This window comes from Oncorhynchus mykiss, chromosome 5 (assembly GCF_057628025.1).
Source record: "Oncorhynchus mykiss isolate SJ-2025 chromosome 5, ASM5762802v1, whole genome shotgun sequence".
Taxonomy (NCBI): domain Eukaryota; kingdom Metazoa; phylum Chordata; class Actinopteri; order Salmoniformes; family Salmonidae; genus Oncorhynchus; species Oncorhynchus mykiss.
The window spans coordinates 12,146,185-12,168,699 of record NC_143026.1 but is presented as its reverse complement, the minus strand read 5'-3'; the positions used below and the strand labels follow the sequence as shown (position 1 = coordinate 12,168,699).

The 22,515-nt window shown below is 41.8% G+C and overlaps 1 protein-coding gene across 2 annotated transcripts; it reads right to left on the bottom strand.

Moving 5' to 3' along the window:
* Positions 1-507: 507 nt before the first annotated feature.
* On the bottom strand, positions 508-22,436 carry lmnb1 (lamin B1). Of its 2 annotated transcripts, none has more exons than XM_021601682.3 (12): positions 22,263-22,436; positions 21,583-21,962; positions 11,087-11,243; positions 10,296-10,421; positions 6,748-6,918; positions 6,179-6,304; positions 5,626-5,846; positions 4,941-5,169; positions 4,086-4,190; positions 3,691-3,810; positions 2,664-2,768; positions 508-2,408 (listed from the first exon to the last, which is right to left on the bottom strand). In XM_021601682.3, the coding sequence occupies exons 2-12, from the start codon at positions 21,945-21,947 to the stop codon at positions 2,367-2,369; spliced, it is 1,767 nt and encodes a 588-aa protein (XP_021457357.1). In that variant the 5' UTR covers positions 21,948-21,962; positions 22,263-22,436; the 3' UTR covers positions 508-2,366. The 2 variants fall into 2 exon arrangements, with proteins under 2 accessions (XP_021457357.1, XP_021457356.1); XM_021601681.3 differs by having other exon boundaries at positions 22,183-22,338.
* Positions 22,437-22,515: the final 79 nt, after the last annotated feature.

The following is a 22,515-nucleotide window of genomic DNA, read 5'->3' as shown; positions in this document are numbered from 1 at the left end:
ATAAACTAGCTAGGGGTGTATTCGTCAGTGCACTATCTAGAAAAACATTTTGCAACTGACAATGTTTCGGAACAAAAACTAGTTTAATTGGATAAGTTCTGTTTGATCCCTCCATGTCTACCGTTTGCATCCTAGTTAAATGCACCCCAGTTGCTTGGTCTTGGCTAGATGGGATCCAGCTTGACAAATGTTTGTTTGCATTTGAGCCAACGCTAACCCTTTTCCTAATTCTCCTAACTCGCTACATTAAATCATCCTAACTTGCTGCGTAAATTCAAACCTGCTACGAAAAGTCAAATAGGACTTTAATTTGACAAAAGCAGAATCCTTCTAGCCATGACCCAATTGCTTCAGAATAACCATCAAACAGATCAGGGCCCCTTTATACACAAAGCATCTCAAAGGAGGAGTGCCGATGTAGGTTCAAGATGACTGATTAAACATGTAATCCTATACGATACGCTTCGAATATGGGCAAAGATTTTTAAAAGTTATACAATATTCCTGTTTAATGGAAATACAACAAAATCAATAGTTTATTTTTTCATTAAATGTGAAGGTTACAGAAAGTCAAACAACGCATGCATATGACCACAAATCTGATGGAGCAAATAAAAATCGGTCCGCTAAAACTTTAAATGTATGCATATGACCGACGCCCAAATGACTTCAGAAATATTGGCAAGGTAATCTGAGTTTCTGAAAAGGTATGTCTAGTACAGCATAAAAACGCATTTTTGCATTCAGATTCATAAATTAACATGAGTATACAGTCATGCTAAATTCAAAATTGATAAATCTTCAATTGACATTTGTTAGAGTACAATCATGATCACAGACCCATTGGTTTGAGGAATAATGCCAAAACAGCCATCTAACTATTACTTGGCTGCTTGCTGAGTTTGTTAATACAGAAAATACTAACCCTCGACACATTAAGCTAATGCCAAGCTATTATATGGACATTAAACCTGTACCAGACATGGATCCAGCAATTAGTGGTTATTTTTTTTTAAAGGGGGCTCCTGGAAGAAAGTCTGACCAAGACAGCAGGCTCGAGTTAACCATTTCTGCATCAAAGCTGATGTGATACAATTAAATAAAATGAAAACAATTTTCCCACAGAGTCAACTGGTAGTATAAAGCATTGTCTTGTAAAACAGTCTTGGCTGTAGAATATCGAGTCAAATATATGAAGAATATAGCAGACAGGAAATTCTTCTCAGTAACCAGGTTTCCATCCAACCATTCCATGCAGATGAATGACCAGATGCAAAAAAAGTTATGACAGGCCTTAAGGAAACAGCAAATGTGTCAGTAAAACGTCCCAATGTCGACAACAAAATAAGCTAGGCAAGGTGAGATATTTTGTCAGTGAAATTGTGATAATTGCGGTTGAAATGCTTTTATGAGCAAATATTTGTATAAAAACCATCATGTCGCAGTAAACTTGGGAGTCACACAATGTAGCCTACTACCAAGGAAATAAAACTATCTTTAGAGTTGAATGCTATGGAAACGCATGTTGTTTTTTTGTTCGATACAGGAAACACTACATCGTCACGCACAGCCTTTTATCCGCAGCAAGTCAGTTTGATGGAAACACGCCTGGTGGGAAAATTGCCATATTTTTTCTATGCTGACTTCAGAATATTCACGTGAAAATCTCAACTATTGGATGGAAACTTAGCTAATGGAACACTGACACCTTGTGGTGTAGTGTGTAATGTTCAGACAAACTTTGCCAATACCTGCAATACCAAAAGCGGTCATCCATAAGTACACGAATGGAGGACCATTTCTGAAAGCTGCGTGCTTCTTTCAAATTGGAAAGCTTTATTCTTTCTAGTTTCACATAAACATTTACTACATTCTGAAGTATGCAACAACCTGGCTGTCTAACTAGTATCTGAGCGAGAGAAAAAAACACTAATAAAATGACCTTCTATAAAAGAGGCCGTTAAAATGTTATATTTATCGAAAATCAGATGTAAAAACAAAACAAAGTCACAGCACCTCGAGGTACAGATTCATTCTGCAAGCTGCCTCTCCTGCACAGAGCTGTCCAAAGTAATACTCTACAAAAGAAACTACTGGGACTAGAAAACATTATTTGGTTCAGAAAAATGCAAGTAGTGATGGTTCATTTTAAGATTACACATAAAAAAATAATGTAGGGAAAGAAAAAAAAAACAGTTTTACAATCTTGAGATATGAGGAATTTCAAACTAAAAAGAGCAGAATAGAAATTCACACGGTTCTTATAATACACTAAAAAGATACAAAATAGTTCTGTGGTAGTTCGGTTGGCAGCTGAGACTGGTTGAGAGAGAGGGGTGTGAAGGGGTGGGGGTGTACTGGTAAGATCACATTATGGAGCAACCCCTCTTGGTGGCACGTGGGTCTCCCTGGAAAGCCACAAAACAACCACATTTCAGTCGATCTACACAATATCAACAAAAAATATTTTGTTGAAAAAAGTTGGATGCCAATACCACAGTATATTCTCGGTCAGTCTAAAACAACTATCAAACATGGTGATTTTTGCAAGACAGTGTTGCGTGGGCTTTCTCCTTGCAGTTATTTATTTTCAGTCCATAATTACTCAATTCTAATCCAAATAAATATTTAATTGCTGAAAATAGCTATGGTTGTCCATTTACCTGCTGGTGGAAGAGATCTTCCTCAATGACCTCCACTCCCTCGTCATCCTCATCATCATCTTCCTCCATGGCTGTCTTGTACGAGGTGCTCCTCCTGGCCACCTCCTGGAAACAGGAAGAAACCAAGGTTGTGTTCATTAGGCACCGAACGGAAGAAAATTAACTGAAACGAGAGACTACAGGAACTTGTCCAGCAAGAAATATTTGATTCCGTAAATTTAAATAAAAAATAAAAATAATTCTACAGTGCGCCCTATGGAACATCACCCTACGGAATGGAGGTGCGTTACACTCCATAACATTGGTTCCAGGGGACTAAGGAAAGCTGATTATAATACTGCTCTGACAGCAGCAGTAAAAGGTGGAACAGGGCACCACCTGTGCTGGTAAAAAAAACAATTACAGCAGACTAGGGGTTGTTTATAGCCAGGGCCAAAGACATAAATAACATATGGGGCCAACTTTAACCTCTTGAAGCTAGGGGGCACTATTTTTATGTTTGGAAAAATAACGTTCCCAAAGTAAACTGCCTATTTCTCAGGACCAGATGCTAGAATATGCATATAATTGACAGATTAGGATAGAAAACACAAAGGGAACATTTATTGTGTAACTGGGAGTCTCGTGAGTGAAAACATCCGAAGATCAAAGGTAAATGATTCATTTGATTGCTTTTCGTGACCAAGCTACTTGATGCTAGGTGTACATAATGTTTTGTCGGGCGATCGATAAATTTACAAACGCTTGGATTGCTTTCGCTGTAAAGCACATTTTCTAAATCTGACACGACGGGTGGATTAACAAAAAGGATAAACAGTGTTTTGCTATATTGATTATATGAATATAAATATTTGTAGTAATATTATTTTAATGTGGCGCTATGAAATTCAGCGGTTGTTGATGACAATTATCCCAGGATTGGTAGCGTCAAGAAGTTAAAGAGACAACTTAACAATATCTCAGCCCTCCATAAATCCTTTATAAGACTTGTATAAATGCTACATAAAGTGGATTAAAGGTTCTGTACCTCTCCCTGAGGGTTGAGCAGCAGCACCTGGACATCCTCCCCTGTGCCCCAGGACGCCTGGCTCTTCCACACCAAGTCTGTGGGGGGGTTGGAGGCCACACCCGCATTGGACGCCCACACCTGGGACAGAGGTTTCAAGGTTATGGGAATGTGATGTAAAGTAACTAAACAGGCTACAATTCTAAAATGGATATTCTCCATAGAGTGTTCTCTTTAGTCCAGGGCTAGGTTTAATCTATGTCCAGGAAATCTGCCCATACAAACATCAAATATCTGCTTGTTGTTCCTCCTCACCATTGATAAATCTAACTCTGCTCTACAGTGTTATACCACAGTGAAGAACATAATTAATATCTACTTTCCTGTGTATTAACTAGCAGAAAATGCAGTCTTACCGTGACTTTCTGGCCTGCCTTCAAGACATATTTGGGAGTAAACTTGTAGGTGGCAGAAACTTCTCCGATGGTCCTGTTCAGCTCATAGCCCACCATGGCCTGGTTCTGGGGAAGAGGACACAAGTAAAAACGAGTTCATTATAATAACTATATGTACCCTTTATTTACGGTACCACTGACATGAATCTCTTTTTCAAGGGAGCCCTGGCCACGAGTTTGATTAACTCTGTGTGTATAGTTTAAGTGATAATACCAGAGGCTGTGGTTTAAGCTGTAGTATTCGCAGTCATGGTTGGGGGAATTGCAGTGGAACAAAATTATGTTTCAGAAAATATAATTTGAAATAAAATTGAAAATGTATACTGGTTCTCTTAATTTTAAGGTTGTGAGATTAGATTTGGGGAGGGAGGAGGGGTCACCAGAAATGCTGGAGAAAGAAATGGGATCCCCGCAGCGAGTTGGAGTTGCTAGGCTCAGATGCAGTTGAGCACCTTGTCATGTCTGCACCACACATACTCAACACTATGGCTGTGTTCCAGACAGCGTTACAGACCATCTGCAAAGCAGTCATGCACCATCTCACACCTGGACAAGGGTTTCAAATGTCAGTGACAGCATTGATAGGATGTTGCAATCAGACGCACAAATGGTTTATAGACAATCTGGAACACAACCTTCATTATTAAATAACAATTTGACTCGCCTAGTTAAAAGGTTACATTACCGGTAAAGTTCTGCTGTCAAACAAAAGCAAACATGTGTCTGAGCGCACACTAATGTTTGAGAACAAATGCAAACACATTCAAATGTATGCGAGAACATTAGATCGCTCAGTGCGCGTCCCGCTACCCTCACCTCATTGGCGGTGTTGTGCAGGCGGATGAACTTCCCGTCAGTGTCGAGCTCATCAATGCACACTGGGCCGGTGGTGGAGGCGGAGTGGGCGATGGAGACGGAGCTGCTGGCCTCCTGCTCTTCCACATCCACACGCTTTCTCTTTCCCCGGGCGGTACGCACGCTGCGAGAGCTGGACTGGGCACGGGAGACGGTGACACGGGACGACGGGCTGGGGGACAGCTTCAGTCTAGTGAAGGGAGAGAGAAAGATTGGGTATGAGAGATTAGTCAAATTAACACCATTATATTCTCGGTAACAGCTCGACGACAAGCTGGGAAGTTAACATTTCTCCTGCATGAAGAATCTACATCGATGTGTACATGTCCGGCCAGTTGGAACACTACCTACACAACTTTTAAACTCAACACCACATCAGCCTGGGACCTGACCCAGAACAGGAGAGAGGAGCCAAACATTGAAGCGCTCCACTCCAAAGAGAAGATGACACTGACTGTATCTGAATTATGTGTTGGTTTCACCCCCACCCTAAAGTGTGCTCACCCTAAAGTCAATTTTTACATCCGCATTTATACAGGATTTTGTGTGTGCATAAGTGTGACTGTTGCATGAGTCACTCTCCTCTCCTCCCTCCAGTAGTTTCCTGTAGGCATTGATCTCTGTATGCATCTCTCTTCACCCTCACCTCTCCTCCTCTCCCTCCAGTAGCTTCCTGTAGGCATTGATCTCCATGTCCAAGGCCAATTTGACATCCAGCAGCTGCTCGTACTCGTCCAGCTGCATCTGCATTTTGGCCCGGATCTCCGCGATCTCCCGCTCTTTCTCCCCCAGCATCCTGCGGCTGGTGTCCCTCTCCTGGGCCAGGGCTGACTCCAGCTCATGGATCCGGTCCTGCCATCCACGGGTCTAGAGAGATATTTTACAGGTTAGGGTTGTGTTCAGTGGGACACACAAGTTAGACACATTATGTGTTCAGGTAGTACCTCATTTCACCTCAACATTGTTATTCCTGTGTAACATTACTCCTGTATCCTCCATATAATCTCTCACCCCTTTCTGCATTCTGGCTAGTTTAAGTATCAGGCTCTAGTCTAAATGTGTAGACCAAACCATCAACCTCTTTAAAAAGTAACTGGGTAGCATCGTAACCATTGTCAGTAGATAGTAATAATGGTACAACCGTCACCTTAAATCATGTAAAAACACCTTTCCAATACATTTGATTAATGAGATCTCACCTCTTTCTGCATGCTGGCCAGCTGGGCGGCTAGGCTCTCCACACGCAGGCACGACTCCCGGAGCTCCTCACGGGCCATGCTGGCCGACGAGCTGTTCATCTCCGACGACAGGCGCACGTTCTCCAGCTGCCCCCGGGGTACACAGGAGGACAGAGCAGAGTTAAAATGGGTTGTGTGGGTACAAGCAATGTTAATTTCACACATACGGAAGGATGGATAGTGCAACGCCTCACAAAGAGGAAGTGAACGTCACAGAGAGGGCTTCCTGACCAGCCAGAGAGGAAGTGCAACACCAGAAATGGGTCTTTTTAGATTTGCTGTGTAACGCTGCGCTTGATGACGTGACTTTACTGGTATCCAACAACTAGTAAGTTTGACACAGATTTACATGCAATTTTCCCAATAGGTCACCCCAGCATGGCGAGACCCACTGAAATGAGGTTAACTTTATGGTCAATACCACAGCAAGTCAGGAACAGAATCTCCTAAAAAGCCTTGGTATATGACCAAACAATAATGGGCCCTCCAGTCTGCATCAAGGATCTTGGATGTTGTGTTTTCTGTCTCACCTTGGCCACGTAAGTGTTCTCCATCTCGTCCTTGTACAGTTTGACCTGCTCGTCGTGCTGCCCCCTCATCTCAGTCAGGGCCTGGGCCAGCTTGAACTCGTACTCCACAGCCCGGCCAGAGTCCACCTCCACCAGACGAGTCTCGTGTCTACTCCTTGTCTCCTTGATCTCCTACAACAGACGGGGTGGGGGGGGGGGTTTAGGGGTCATTGTAGCGATGTGTGTGCCCTGCTGTGGGTTCCTCCATTCCTCAGAAGGAGAGACCCGTTTTAAAAGGAAGTACTAGCTATTCAGTATGGAAATTGGGACAGAAGAGCCCATACACTAAAAACAGTCTCAGACGAAGACTAAAATGAGCTAGGGTTGCCTGAACGGTACCTAACAAACTCACCTTCATGAAAAGGAGAAGACAACACTTTTTTAGATCTCAGCCTCTGCATCTCAGAGGAAGCAACAATCCAAAGGGAACCTGAATGGCGCAGTGCTCTAAAGCACCATCAGTGCTAGAGGCGTCACTACAGACCCAGGTTCGATCCCAGCGTCGTTCGGGTTAGGGGAGGGTTTGGCCGGGGTAGGCCGTCATTGTAAGTAAGAATTTGTTCTTAACTGACTTGCCTAGTTAAAATAAAGGAGCAGCCCAAGGAATGAGCCAACAAACACAGCCATGTTCAGGATCTCCAGGTCTTCAATTGTCTAACTTTTCACAATCATTATGTTTGTAGTTTTTTTGATTAGTGTTAAAATGTTGATTCTATAAAGAGCTTGTGTTCATCTTGATATTCTGGGGGAAAACTTCAATCAATTCATATCTTTGAGTAATAATGTATTACAATAACTTGACTAAAATTAGAATAAAGGCCAACTTTGTCCAAGAAAGGACTGGTGCCCTGTTAATACCGTCAGTATAAACTGGGTGGACTGTCAGTATAAACTGGGTGGTTCCAACTCAATGCTGAAAGCAGTGGTATATCAGACCATATACCACTTGTATGACAATACATGCATTTGTACTGCTCTAATTACATTGTTAACCAGTTTATAAAATCAAACCTTTGCGGTTTGTGGTATATTTGTGGTATACTTATTGCTTAAGTAAACCCTACAACTTGGTGCCTCCTCAAAAGGTTCAGTCAGTGTTGAACAAAGACAAAAAAATCAAAAGATGGTTCACGGCAGAGCCATGTATTTAGAGAGTAGGGACATTGAGGTTTCTGCATTATGATGCAGTTAAATGACACTACAACGTTCTATGGCAGCCATGTTAGCTCCCCATTAACATGACATGGGGAATATAAAAATACAAAAAGATATGTAACTATGTCGATAATTAGAACCATACTCTAAAAGTTAGCCCAACTCTAAATACATGGCTCTGGTTCAAGGTAGTACACACACATTCTGGGAAAGGTGTATGACCATATGGCACTCTGGAGGGTCTGCTTAGCAATATAACGCTACAGGCATGTTGAGACTGACCACGTGTGTGGGGTGGCTTGTTTTACCATAACATTGTGCCGTACACAACATCGCATACTCAATTGTTGCGTCCAGAGGACACAGAGCCAAGTCTGATCAGAGTAATTGTTTGACATTGGACAAGTAAACCAAATCACATTTGGACAACTCAAATATATATTCTTCTTGTCCGTCTACATATATTTTTACTTGTCTAGGACAAGTGTTGTCAAGCCCTGTATACTATACTTCTATACCTGATTCACATAAGATACACCACCGTTCAAAAGTTTGGGGGTCACATGTTGTCCATGAAAACATAGATGTAATCAGTTGCAAAATGAATAGGAAAGTCAAGACTTTGACAAGGTTATAAATAATGATTTTTAATTGAAATAATTGTCCTTCAAACTTTTCTTTCGTCAAAGAATCCTCCATTTGCAGCAATTACAGCCTTGCAGACCTTTGGCATTCTAGTTGTCAATTTGTTGAGGTAATCTGAAGAGATTTCACCCCATGCTTCCTGAAGCACCTCCCACAAATTGGATTTGCTTGATGGGCAATTCTTACGTATTCTTACGGTCAAGCTGCTCCCACAACAGCTCAATAGGGTTGAGATGCGGTGACTGTGCTGGCCACTCCAATATAGACAGAATACAAGCTGACTGCTTCTTCCCTAAATAGTTATTGCATAGTTTAGAGCTGTGCTTTGGGTCATTGTCCTGTTGTAGGAGGAAATTGGCTCCAATTAAGTGCCGTCCAAAGGGTATGGCGTTGCAAAATGGAGTGATCGCCTTCCTTCAAGATCGCTTTTATCCTGTAAAAATCTCCCACTTTACCATCACCAAAGCACCCCCATACCATCACATTGCCTTCACCATGTTTGCCAGACGGCGTCAAGCACTCCTCCAGCATCTTTTCTGCTTCTCACAAATGTTCTTTGTGATGCGAACACCTAAAACTTAGATTCATCTGTCCATAGACAATGTTGTAAATGACTATTATAGCTGGAAACGGCAGATTTTTAATGGAATATCTACATAGGCGTACCATCACTCCTGTGTTCCAATGGTACGTTGTGTTAGCTTATCCAAGTTTATGATTTAAAAAAAAGACTAATTCCAATAGTGCTCTATCCAGCATCAGTTATTTTGCCCATCTTAATCTTGTATTTTGATTGGCCAGTCTGAAGTATGGCTTTTTCTTTGCAATTCTGCCTAGAAGGCCAGCACCCCGGAGTCGCTTCTTCACTGTTGACGTTGAGACTGGTGTTTTGTGGGTACTATTTAATGAAGCTGCCAGTTGAGGACATGTCTGTTTCTCAAACTATACCTCCCACTTTCTATTCTGGTTAGAAACGGTTTGCGCTGTTCTGTGAAGGGAGTAGTACACAGCGTTGTACCAGATCTTCACTTTCTTGGCAATTACTCGCATGGAATAGCCTTTATATCTCAGAACAAAAATTGACTGACGAGTTACAGAAGAAAGTTTTGTTTCTGACCATTTTGAGCCTGTAATCGAAACCACAAATGCTGATGCTCCAGATACTCAACTAGTCTAAGGCCAGTTTTATTGCTTCTTTAAATCAGAACAGTTTTCAGCTGTGCTAACATAATTGCAAAAGGGTTTCCTAGTGATTAATTAGCCTTTTAAAATGATAAACTTGGATTAACTAACACACCATGCCATTGGATCACAGGAGTGATGGTTGCTGATAATGAGCCTCTGTACGCCGATGTGGATATTCCATTAAAAATCAACCGTTTCCAGCTATAATAGTAATTTACAACATTGTCTATGCTGTTTTTCGGATTAATTTCATGTTATTTTAAATGGACAATAAAAATAGATTTTTTTATGTGACACCAAACTTTTGAACGGTAGTGTATGTCACCTTTCCCCTTAGTTACCCTGGTTAAGCAGTCTTTATACTGAAAACTGTCCACGACATCAACCTGCTGTTGTGTATACTGTGAGATTTGCATTTGCTGCACCAAACATTCCCACTAAAAGACAGCTGTGCTATAACTAAATGAATGAATGTGAACATGTGTATAGCTATAACTAATGGAGGTGTTGGACAATTCTCTGACCTCCTCGAACATGTTCTTGCGGAACTCGAGCTCCTCAGACAGGCTCTGGTAACGGTTCTCCAGGTCGATGCGAAGCAGAGTCTCCTCTCCCAGCTGCTTCTTGGCAAAGATCAAGCCAGAATCCAACTGTAGGAGAAGAACAAGAGGGTTACGTGAATGAGTTCTAATCTACTGGATGTTTTGAAGTTGTTGTGGACTATGAAAAGACAATGGAGTTAAATTGTCAAAATGTTGCAGATCGTAAATGGCAAAGAAGATCTCCAATTCCGCAAAGTAAAAATCCGATATACTGAATAAGGCTTAGGAAAGAACAAGACTGGGTACATGTGTGTGCAAGAGCTATGATAGGATGGGCTCATGGCTGTAATAAAACTTGGTTTCTATATGTTCGATGTGTTTGACTCCATTCCATAATTCCATTCCAGCCATTACACTGAGCCCATCCTCCTATAACCTCTTTTAATGTAATGTAATTAAGATGGAGGAGAGTTAGATTGCCACCTTCTGGTTAGTGATGCAAAATCTCCTCAGATAAGGTCTCCATCCAAATGTAAGTTTCACTCAAGCAACAATTGAACAAAAATTGTATAAAGATGATTGCATTTAAGCATGGCAATTTCAGTGCAGCTAGTCATCAATAGGCTGACCAACAGCTGCCATGACAAATCACAATCTTGATAGGATAGGAAAAAAAGTTAAACGTAAACAGTAACTTATCCATACTGCCATCACTTTGAGGAAAGCCTGTTACAAATTAAAAGTATCGTTATCATCATCGTTTGATCGTTTACCTCCTGGACAGTTCCCTGCAGGTCAGCCAGGCTGGCTTCCAGGGCCCTCTTCTCTGACAGTGTGGTGGCCAACACCGCTTCCTTTGAGTTCAGCTGGGTCTCCATGTCCCTGAGCCGGGCCAGGGCGCCAGCCGCATCAGACTCCTTCTTGGCAAAGCTGCAGGCAGAAGTGGAGGCATAGCAGCATTGAGTACGGCCCAGCCACGGAGGTAGTGTGTGTGTTTTAAAACGCCAAGAGGGGATTTCAATGACTGAAGTCCCCATTGTCATATAGTCATAAAGGTGCCTTTGAGTAAAAACACGTGAAACATATCAGCAACGTTGCATACCATAGCCTTGCAGGGGTGGTGAGAGTTGTCATCAGATCACCATTTCTCTTGGTATTCAAATACCAAGACACGAGGCCTGTTGTCTTCAATTGAAATAGCATAAACAGTGGGGTTGCAAAAGTCCATTGGATCTAAGGATTGCTCACTGGCCATAAACCATAAAGTCACAGTAAATTGGACATTTGGGTGAACTAACCGTTTAAACTAGCCTGGTTAAAGCCAACCATGGTAATAATGAGCGTAGATTTTAGTTGTGTTAACCCAGGCTACATATAAACAGTCAAACGTAAACAGCATCTCATAACGTATTGCATAAACTATCCTGTGATTTCACTGAAAGAAAATCTGCTATTTCTCATGCCATAATTCAAGTGCAACAGGCCATATTTGGTTTGAGATTAATATCAAACTCCACATTCAATCTGGAGTTCCTGTGCACACAACTGACTGCTCTGAGTAGCAGAAAGGGAAACAGGATGAGGTTATTCTATTGGCTATTTGTTGAGGCTCATATCTAGACCGCTAAGTATGAAGGCTCCAGATGAGACCGACATAGCAGTCCTCCTCTGGGGTGTGCCCTCCATATACAATACTGCGGAGTTCACGCTGTGTACTGACTGGGGTTGAATGGCGGGAACCCAGTTCCCGAGATTTACCGCCCAAAACCACTCCCCTTTTCCTGGGATAAATAACTGAGAAACCGGTAAATTAAATAAGAAATTATTTCTATGAACAGCATGGCGTGAAATGGAACTGTTAAATGATACGTGTTGTCTAAATTTGGCTTCTCCACGGCCTCTGCATGGTGAATCATCAATGCTCAGGGTTTGATGGACTTGTTGGAAAGGTGACATCCTATGACGGTGACACTTTGAAAGTCACTGAGCACTTCAGTACGGGCCATTCTACTGCCAATGTCAATGGAGATTGCATGGCTGTGCGCTCGATTTTATACACCTGACAGCAACAAGTGTGGCTGAAATAGTCAAATCCACACATTTGAAGGTTTGTCCACATACTTTATGTAGTGTACTTTAATAAATGCTTTTGAAAGACAGTTCCGGTTTTTGGCGGGAAATACCGGGTTACCCGAGTGGGGCTCCCGAGTGGCACAGTGGTCTAAGGCAGTGCATCGCAGTGCTAGAGCCGTCACTACAGACACCCTGGTTCGAATCCAGGTTGTATCACAACTGGCCATGATTGGGAGTCCCATAGGGCGGCACACAATTGGCCTAGCGTCGTCTGGGTTTGTAAAAAATAATTGATTCGTAACTGACTTGCCTAGTTAAATAAAACCCAAATAAAAATTTAATAAAACGCAGGAGAAAAGTGAGTTACTCTCAGGACAGAAGATTTGTAAAATAACAGGAAAATATTTAACCCTAGTAGTGACTAGGATCATAGGATGATTCAAAACATGCAGTAAATACGTGTCTAAAGGTCAATGTTAATGGTGCTTCTGGAACAGTAGAGAGTTCAAGGGGAAAAGGGGTGTGGAGTTATTTCACCAGTAGCCACTGAGGATTTTACAAACATCACATGACGTAGGCGTAAAGCTTTGCGGATGCCAGGTGTGTTTGAAATTAAGATTATTTTTTTTAAAGGGAGGCGTGGTGTGTATACGTCAGTGGGAGGGAAGCATTCCTGCCGAGCGCAGGCATTTCCTGTCTCACACTTGACTTGGGGGCATGAGGTATGCGTAGGTAGAGCACACTGTGTGGAATAAAGGGGGAATGTCTGGTATTTCACACACAGCTGAATGCAGGGGGGGGGGGAAATGTCTTATCCGACACAGGCTTTCATGTTACAGAATAATTCTCTAGGTAGACGAAATGCATTACAGAAGAACAAAGCTGCTTCTTTCAGACAAAGACCAACAATAACATGTTACTACATAGTGACAGGCTTACTTTATTCTATAGTTAATGAGTGCTTGCTTCATTGTTTTTCCCAGTACCTGCACTAGGGCGTGATTTTCTATCTTGCTTTACAAAAATAAAAAAACACAAGAAAAAAGTTACAGTTCCTAGCCACCGTGGTTCCAAATCTGCATTGATTGCCGTTTGGGGTTTTAGACTGAGTTTCTGTATAGCACTTTGACATCGGCTGATGTAACAAGGGCTTTATAAATACAATTGATTGAATTTGAATAAGGAAACCAGTCCCTTGAAATAATTCCATTCTGCCCTAATTTATGGATATGCATCTGTTGATCACAGATTCAAAGAAAGTAGGTGCGTGGATCAGAAAACCAGTCGGTATCTGGTGTGACCATTTGCCTCATGCAGCGCGACATCTTTGCATAGAGTTGATCAGGCTGTTGATTGCAGCCTGTGTAATGTTGTCCCACTCCTATTCAATGGTTGTGCGAATTCTGTATATTGGCGGGACCTGGAACACGCTGTCGTACACATTGATACAGAGCATCCCAAGGGGTGGCATGTCTGGTGAATATACAGGCCATGGAAGAACTGGGTCATTTTCAGCTTCCAAGAATTGTGTACAGATCCTTGCAACATGGGGCAGAGCATTACGCTGAAACATGAGGTGATGGCGGTGAATGAATAGCACGACAATGGGCCTCAGGATCTCGTCAGGGTATCCCTGTACATTCAAATTGCTATCGATAAAACACAATTGTGTTTGTGGTCCACAGTTTCTGCCTGTCCATACCATAACCGCACCATAGGGCACTCTGTTCACAACATTGACATGAGCAAACCGCTCGACCACACAATGCCAACTGCCCTGTGCAGTTGAAACTGCGATTTATCCACGACGTGCATGATTCTCCAGCACGCCAGTGGCCATCAAAGGTCAACATTTTCCCACTGAAGTCCGTTACAACGCTGAACTGCAGTCAGGTCAAGACAACGAGCTTCCCTGAGACAGTTTGTGAAGAAATTCTTTGGTTGTGCAAATCCAGTTGTGTCAGCCGTCCGGGTGGATGGTCTCAGACGATCCCGCAGGTGAAAAAGCCGGATGTGGAGGTCCTGGGCAGGTGTGGTTACACGTGGTCTGCGGTTATGAAGCAGGTTGGACGTTCTGACGTCATCATTAGCTAAACATAGCTTAATTTCTACCTTGTTTGCCATGGCATTAGCTAGCAAGCTAACCAAGCAAACCAGATGAAAAATTCCTGTTAGCTCACGTTAGCTAGCATGTTTAAACTGATTTGTTAAGCTAACTAATTGCATTTGAGGGCCGACTTCTCATAAGTTTGTGTAGTGCAAAAATTAAGGAAGGATCCAACTATGGTGGTAATTTGTGTCATGTCTGACTACTGCAGTATGGCTTGTCCATGTGGTAGCCAACAGCAACAAGCTCAGACGAGCTATATAAACGTTGTGTCAGCATCCAGCAGTGATCAGCTTGGTGGTTGCATAGTAATGGTGTCATTAATTAATTCTAAATCGAGTTGGCACCAGTCGTGAAACTGGGATGCACTGGCCCAGGTTTCCCTCGACCCAGCTCGAATTTGGCCCTAATTTTAAGTGCCAGTGGAAACGGGGCTTTATTGTCCTCAGCACAAGGTGCACCTGTGTAATGATCATGCCATTTAAATCAGTGTTAATATGCCACACCTGTCAGGTGGATGGATTATCTTGGCAAAAGGATAAATACTCACAAACAGGGATTTAAACAAATTTGTACACACAATTTGAGAGAAATAAGCTTTTTCTGCTTTCGGAAACATTTCTGGTCTCTTATTTCAGCGTATGAAACCAACACTTTACAAGTTGTATTGATATTTTTGTTCAGTATTCCACCGACATAACCCAACAAATGCAACACATTGAAAAGTACATAAGGTGGTCAAGCACTACTGTTTTAAATGTAAGCAAAGTAGCTGCTAGCTTGGTTGGCAGAGCTGGACAAAAGGCTACTTTCTTTAGGAAATGGGCTGAACAACTGGTTCAATGAGGAGGACCGAACACAGACATCTTGCAGCTGCCATGTCACTCTTTGCTGAGGGTTGAAAAGCCATTTTATATCCAAGATGTCCTGCCACCACAGCACACAACCTCCAACCCACCCATGCACTGAAACTACCCAGAGTACTGGAGAGAAGAATTCATTAGAGTAGCAAAACTTCCGACAGGCCTGGTTTCAGAACTGGTCGAATATGACTAGTATCAGAGGACTTTCATGCATGCATTGACTGAGCTGAACAGAAATGTCTCCATTAACATTCCATATTACGACATGAGTACAGTACCAAAACAATATTGCAGTTAACTGTGGTATTTTGGACACAGTAATGACAGAATAACTGCAGTTATACTGCAAAATTAATGCAGTAAAAAAATATTTTAAACAGTATTTTCTGCATACGGTAATCTTTTTTAAGGGTAGTCCAAAAGTTTAGTAAAACACTATTTCAAGCAAGGTTAACTTTCAACTAGTCTAGCTTGATTTCCCCAAGATGTGGACAATTTGATAGAAGTTTGTCAACTTAACATAAAATGAGAGGGGTAGGTCAAGTCCACGCTCAGGTTATCTAGTGAGTACTGGGCTGGAAAGAGACCGTTGGAGACTGGAGTCAATGGCACACATGCTGCAGCAGGATTACTGGCAAATAATGGGCATCTGTTGTTCAATGTAATCTTCCAACAGGTGTAGAGTCTGCTTGATGCTTCAGTCAATCAAAATGGCTTCCAACAACACTTCCTAGTTCAATTAAAAGATGTCACATGTTTGTCACCATACTTTGCCAAGAGGGAGAAACAAAATGATTATCATAGGCTGTAGAAAAATGTGGTACATTTCCAAGTTGTGTGTGAAAGGAGGACTTCTGGAATGTTCCCTTTGCGAATCACAAGTAGAAATGCATTTCTTAAATTGCTACGTCCCAAAGTCTTGAGGGCAAATATGCATAGCTGTGCAAAGCCACTAGGCAGATGTTCTGAGGAACCAGTAAACCATGTGTTTGCACACACTTCAGTGCAACTGCCTGCTACTTAATCTTCAGCGATAACGCATTAAAATCTTCATAGTGGAACAAGTAATGTTCTAACGTTAGTCTAGACTACAAAATGACAACATATGGCCACCATCCTTTTTAATGGAGCACAGGTGTTAAAGCTAGAGGTCGACCAATTATGATTTTTCAACGCCGATACCGATTATTGGAGGACCAAAAAAGCTGATACATTATTTTATTTGTAATAATGACAATTACAACAATGCTGAATGAACACTTATTTTAACTTAACATAATACATCAATAAAATAAATTTAGCCTCAAATAAATAATGAAACATGTTCAATTTGGTTTAAATAATGTAAAAACAAAGTGTTGGAGAAGAAAGTAAAAGTGCCATGTAAGAAAGCGAACGTTTCAGTTCCTTGTTCAGAACATGAGAACATATGAAAGCTGGTGGTTCCTTTTAACACAAGTCTTCAATATTCCCAGGTAAGAAGTTTTAGGTTGTACTTATTATAGGAATTATAGGACTATTTCTCTCTATACCATTTGTATTTCATTAACCTTTGACTATTGGATGTTCTTATAGGCACTTTAGTATTGCCAGTGTAACAGTATAGCTTCCGTCCCTGTCTTCGCTCCTCCCTGGGCTCGAACAAGAAAAACGACAACAGCCACCTTCGAAGCAGCGTTACCCATGCAGAGCAAGGGAAACAACCACTCCAAGGCTCAGAGTGAGTGATGTTTGAAACGCTATTAGCGCGCGCTAACTAGCTAGCCATTTCACTTCAATTACACCGGCCTCATCTCGGGAGTTGATAGGCTTGAAGTCATAAACGGCATGATGCTTGACACACAACGAAGAGCTGCTGGAAAAACGCAAAGAAAGTCCTGTTTGAATGAATGTTTACGCACCTGCTTCTGCCTACCACCGCCCAGTCAGATACTTAGATACTTGTATGCTCAGTCAGATTACATGCAACGCAGGACACGCTAGATAATATCTAGTAATATCATCAACCATGTGTAGTTAACTAGTGATTATGATTGATTGTTTTTTATAAGATAAGTTTAATGCTAGCTAGCAACTTACCTTGGCTTACTGCATTCGCGTAACAGTCTCCTTGTGGAGTGCAACAAGAGAGAGGCAAGCCGTTATAGCGTTGAACTAGTTAACTGTAAGGGTGCAAGATTGGATCCCCCGAGCTGACAAGGTGAAAATCTGTCGTTCTGCCCCTGAACGACGCAGTTAACCCACCGTTCCTAGGCCGTCATTGAAAATAAAAATGTGTTCTTAACTGACTTGCCTAGTTAAATAAAGGTGTTATATATATTAAAAAAATCTAATCGGTGCTCAAAAATACTGATTTCCGATTGTTAATTGCTAAATAATCAATTGCTAAATAATTAATTGCTAATTAAAAATCGGCCATTCCGATTAATCGGTCGACCTCCAATACAAACTGAAGTTCCACAGACATGTGACTAACAGAAAGGGAATAATGGGTCCCGAACAAAGGGGGGTTCAAAATCAAAAAAGTAAGTCAGTATCTGGTGCATTAAGTGCTGCAGTGCATCTCCTCCTCATGGACTACCAGATTTGCCCGCTCTTGCTGTGAGATGTTACCCCAATCTTCCACCAACGCACCTGCAGATCCCAGACATTTCTGGGGGGAATGGATGGCCCTAGCCCTCACCCTCCATTCCAACAGTTCCCAGACATGCTCAATGGGATTGAGATTCGGGCTCTTCACTGGCCATGGCAGAACACTGACATTCCTGACTTGCAGGAAATCATGCACAGAACGAGCAGTATGGCTGGTGGCATTGCCATGGAGGGTCACGTCAGGATGAGCCTGCAGGAAGGGTACCACATGAGGGAGGAGGTAGTCTTCCCTGTAACGCACAGCGTTGAGATTTCCTGCAATGACAAGCTCAGTCCAATGATGCTGTGACACACCGCCCCAGACCATGACAGACTCTCCACCTCCAAATCGACCCTGCTCAAGAGTACAAGCCTCTGTGTTACGCTCATTCCTTTGACGATAAACACGAATCCGACCATCACCCCAAGTGAGACAAAATAGCGACTCATCAGTGAAGAGCACTTTTTTGCCAGTCCTATCCGGTCCAGCGACGGTGGGATTGTGCCCATAGGCGACGTTGTTGCCCGTGATGTCCTGCCTTACAACAGGCCTACAAGCTCTCAGCCCAGCCTCTCTCAGCCTATTGCAGACAGTCTGAGCACTGATGGAGGGATTGTGCGTTCCTGGTGTAACTCTGGCAGTTGTTGTTGCCATCCTGTACCTGTCCCGCAAGGGTGATCTTTGAATGTACCAATCCTGTGCAGGATGTAATCTTCGGATGTACCGATCCTGTGTTGTTACACGTGGTCTGCCACTGCGATGACGATCAGCTGTCCATCCTGTCTCCCTGTAGTGCTGTCTTAGGCGTCTCACAGAACGGACATTGTCCTGGCCACATCTGCAGTCCTCATGCCTCCTTGCAGCATGCCTAAGGCACGTTCACGCAGATGAGCAGGGACCCTGGGCATCTTTCTTTTGGTGTTTTTCAGAGTCAGTAGAAAGGCCTCTTTAGTGTCCTCCGTTTTCATAACTGTGGCCTTAATTGCCTACCATCTATGAGCGGTTAGTGTCTTAACGACCGTTTCACAGGTGCCTGTTCATTAATTGTTTATGGTTCATTGAACAAGCATGGGAAACAGTGTTTAAACCCTTCACAATGAAGATCTGTCAAGTAATTTGGATTTTTACAAATTATCTTTGAAAGACAGGGTCCTAAATAAGGGACGTTTCTTTTTTTGCTGATTTTAAATGCATGTGTGGTGCAGGTACAATATAAGTATTGCGTTCTAAACTGGAACATGGTCCATAAAATGAAACTAGAGACCCTTGAATATTGTTCATATTTTTCACATGGAACACGTGCAATATGCATCCTTAGCGATAACTACATTACCATGTGTACTGTAAATGCATGTTGTCAACAGTAGACTGCTGATCAGGAAGTACCGTGTTTTAACACTCCCCAATAGAAATCTATATGGAATAGTAGTATGTGTGTGAACTTTATTGCTGTTCAAATGACTCTTATAGGCAAAACCTAACAAAACCTGCCACGTGACTGTATAATCACATGATCAGGAATAGTACACAAAGCTTAATTATTTCTGAATATTCAAATAGCCCATCTGGTCAGTCTTCCAAACTGACCCCAGTCTAGTTCTGCCCAGAAAAACAAGCCTTTATCTGGCAATAGAGTTTGCAAATGAGCAACTAATTGGATAAAGCATTAGTAGAGGAAATAAGAGGCAAGACATGTCAGGAATTGGTTTGCGGATTATAGACCCCTTTCCAGTTGACACACTGACGTCACGCAGATATGCGCGCGAACTCTCGATGGCAGTAAGATAACCGTCGCCATCCGTTTCCATTCAACATAGCCTAGATTTAAATTTGTATTACTTCTAAAAATTACTTTTTGCGATTCTCATACGCTTACGATGTTTTGATTCTTGCTTCAGTCACTAAGATTATATTTGGTTGTGATCTTTGCAAAGTAACTATTTTGGATGCAGCATTTGTTAGCTAGAATGCTAACGCTCATTTATATAGTCTGTAGCAAAAGTTAGACAAAGAGCTATTTTACTGGTTGAAGTGTTTTTTTAAAGTATAATAATTTGCGATGACAAAACATTAAGCAGTACAGCATTAAAATCCAAATGTAGCGTGAAATGCACTCATAAACAACATGTAAAGAGAGGCTAATTTTGCTGGTGTTTTAAGAACTCCTCCTTGATCTGCCGCACTCATGCGACAATGTTTGCAAACACAGAAAGGGTCTACTGTGAACTCAGATGGACGAAATAAGCATTTTCCCTATACTTTCAATTGATATGAATGTACTGGTTGTTTTTATTCTTAGACAAACTCAAGGATTGTAAATGTGTGGATATTATCCAAATGAGTCAAGCCCTCTAATATACTAACTGTAACCAGCTGGTAGAAATTTGTGGTACTAATTTTAAAGTCACATGTACATGCTACTTTGTTAGCCCTAAACACCAAAACAAGTCCGTGGCAATCAAGCGTAAACAGTCATTCAGGCTTGTCAAGTGACTTCTACCTGCCTCTCGTACCATTGACTTACAGCATTTACATGCAGACAGAGGGTGGGGATAAGGATAGTGGACAGTTCATGTGGTATTGTAGTAAATTCCTACAACATTCATCATAATCATTGGTTAATTTCATTCCCCTCTTCCTTCGATGACTATGAATAATTGTTGTGGGAATGACTACTTCTGAATCCTCTCCCAGACTCAAATAGCTCTGGGCCATCTACACCTCAGGAGAACCACAAAATTCCCTGCATTTTTTACAGCTTACAACTTTATAGGCAGGAAGTTAGTGGAGAGAAAAGTAGAAAGTGAAGTGACCAAGCCCAAAAGCATTTACAGCACCAAGGGCTCAAATGTCAAGTGAGATAAGGGCTTGTAAGTAAGCATTTCCTTGTAAGGTCTACTACACCTGTTGTAGTCGGCATGTGACAAAATTTGATTTGAAAAGTCATGATTTTGGAGTTACAGTCCACTTTAGTAGGATACTATAGAAATTCTGTCGTATAAGAGTTTATATTGTATCATGTTACTTTTTGAAAGAAAACAAATGACAATGAGTTTGTATACACTCAAGTTGTATTTTGACTGGGCAGTGGTCGCTTGGAATGGCTCAGATTTCAAGATTTAGACAATGACGCTATGAGATCCATTCAACCGTTAGGATGGGGGAGGGGCGCCTACCTTAATTCCTATCAAAAAGGTGTGGCACTTGGAAAAGACAGAGTAACACCCATGCTTGAATTTATACGGAAATAAAAACTGACTCAATAGAAAAACAAAAACGAATAAAAGTTACTGTTTGTATACATTAGTGTTCTACTAAAACCAGTTATAAAAGGGAACAAACCAACTGTGTTTTCAACGTAGGCTACTTGTTCACATTCTCTTGGGTAGACCATTCGTGAACAGTAAATAAATTGGATACATTTGAAACAACTTTACCGAGATTATCGGTCTGATGTTGCAACCACTTGGCTCCAATGTTGCAATTCACCGTTTTAAGTGTTCAAATGTGCAACATTTCGGCGACAAATCGGCGAATTTTCACATAGGTCTAATTTCAACAAATGTTCTCGTAAATAAAAAAAAAGTTACTTACTTCTGCAATAACTGCTCATGGTCGGATTTGATCTTTCCCAATTCAATCTGCAACCTCGCGCGTTCTTTGGCGGTGTCATCGAGAGATCTTCTAGCGTCAGCGAGCTCGGTTTCATACAGTGATTTCAAACCAGTAAGCTCCCGGGTTCTTACATCTTCCTTCTCAGAAATCTGCAGGTGAAGAACGCTGTTCTCGGACTCTAGACTCCGGACTTTGTCGATATAAATGGCTAGACGGTCGTTCAAATTGCAGAGGTCCTCTTTCTCCTGCAACCTGGATATCCTCGTGGGGCTCAATGGAGTGCTACCGGCGGCGGAGCGGGTGCTTATTCTTTGGCCGGCCGGAGTTGAAGTTGCGGTTGCCATTATGAAGCAAATATGCTGAATCAAATAGAGAAATATACATTAAATTAAATACGGTTTAAAAAACGACAAAATATATATTTTAAACGGTGGGAAAATTATGACCACGGCAGACTAAATTTGGCAAAGCTGTAGGACATGAAATACAGGTCGCTTATCCGCTAACCTAAGCAACAACAAAAAATGTTACAAAATACATCAATTTACAACAGAAGGAAGTAAACCAAAAGTAGCTCACGTAAGGCAATATAAAACAGGCAGGCGGTGGAATGGGGTTAGAAATATACGAAAGCCGCAAAGCTCATGCAAGTATCTTACTTTGTCTCAACCAAAAGAAAGCAGGCTTGACGAATATGGCCGCTCATGAATATGTAAAACTAACGTGACCTCAACCAACCAATGGTAACATGCAACGCAATATGTCCTTTCAACTTTAGCATTCGAGACAAAATTCAAAATAGATGGAATGCGTTTTCATGCTGCGCATCGTGTACTCCCTAGGCGGACGGTTGCCTCCCACAATGTATCCAATGTTGCGCCAAAATAACCACTAAAACAACCACACATGGTC

Excerpts from the sequence above, each read along its gene's own strand:
- lmnb1 (XM_021601682.3), bottom strand. The coding sequence starts at position 21,947 with ATGGCAACCGCAACTTCAACTCCGGCCGGCCAAAGAATAAGCACCCGC. Across the intron at positions 6,305-6,747 it reads AGAACACTTACGTGGCCAAG|CTGGAGAACGTGCGCCTGTC; the intron begins GTGAGACAGAAA and ends CCCCGGGGGCAG. Across the intron at positions 4,191-4,940 it reads TGCACAACACCGCCAATGAG|AACCAGGCCATGGTGGGCTA; the intron begins GTGAGGGTAGCG and ends CCTCTTCCCCAG.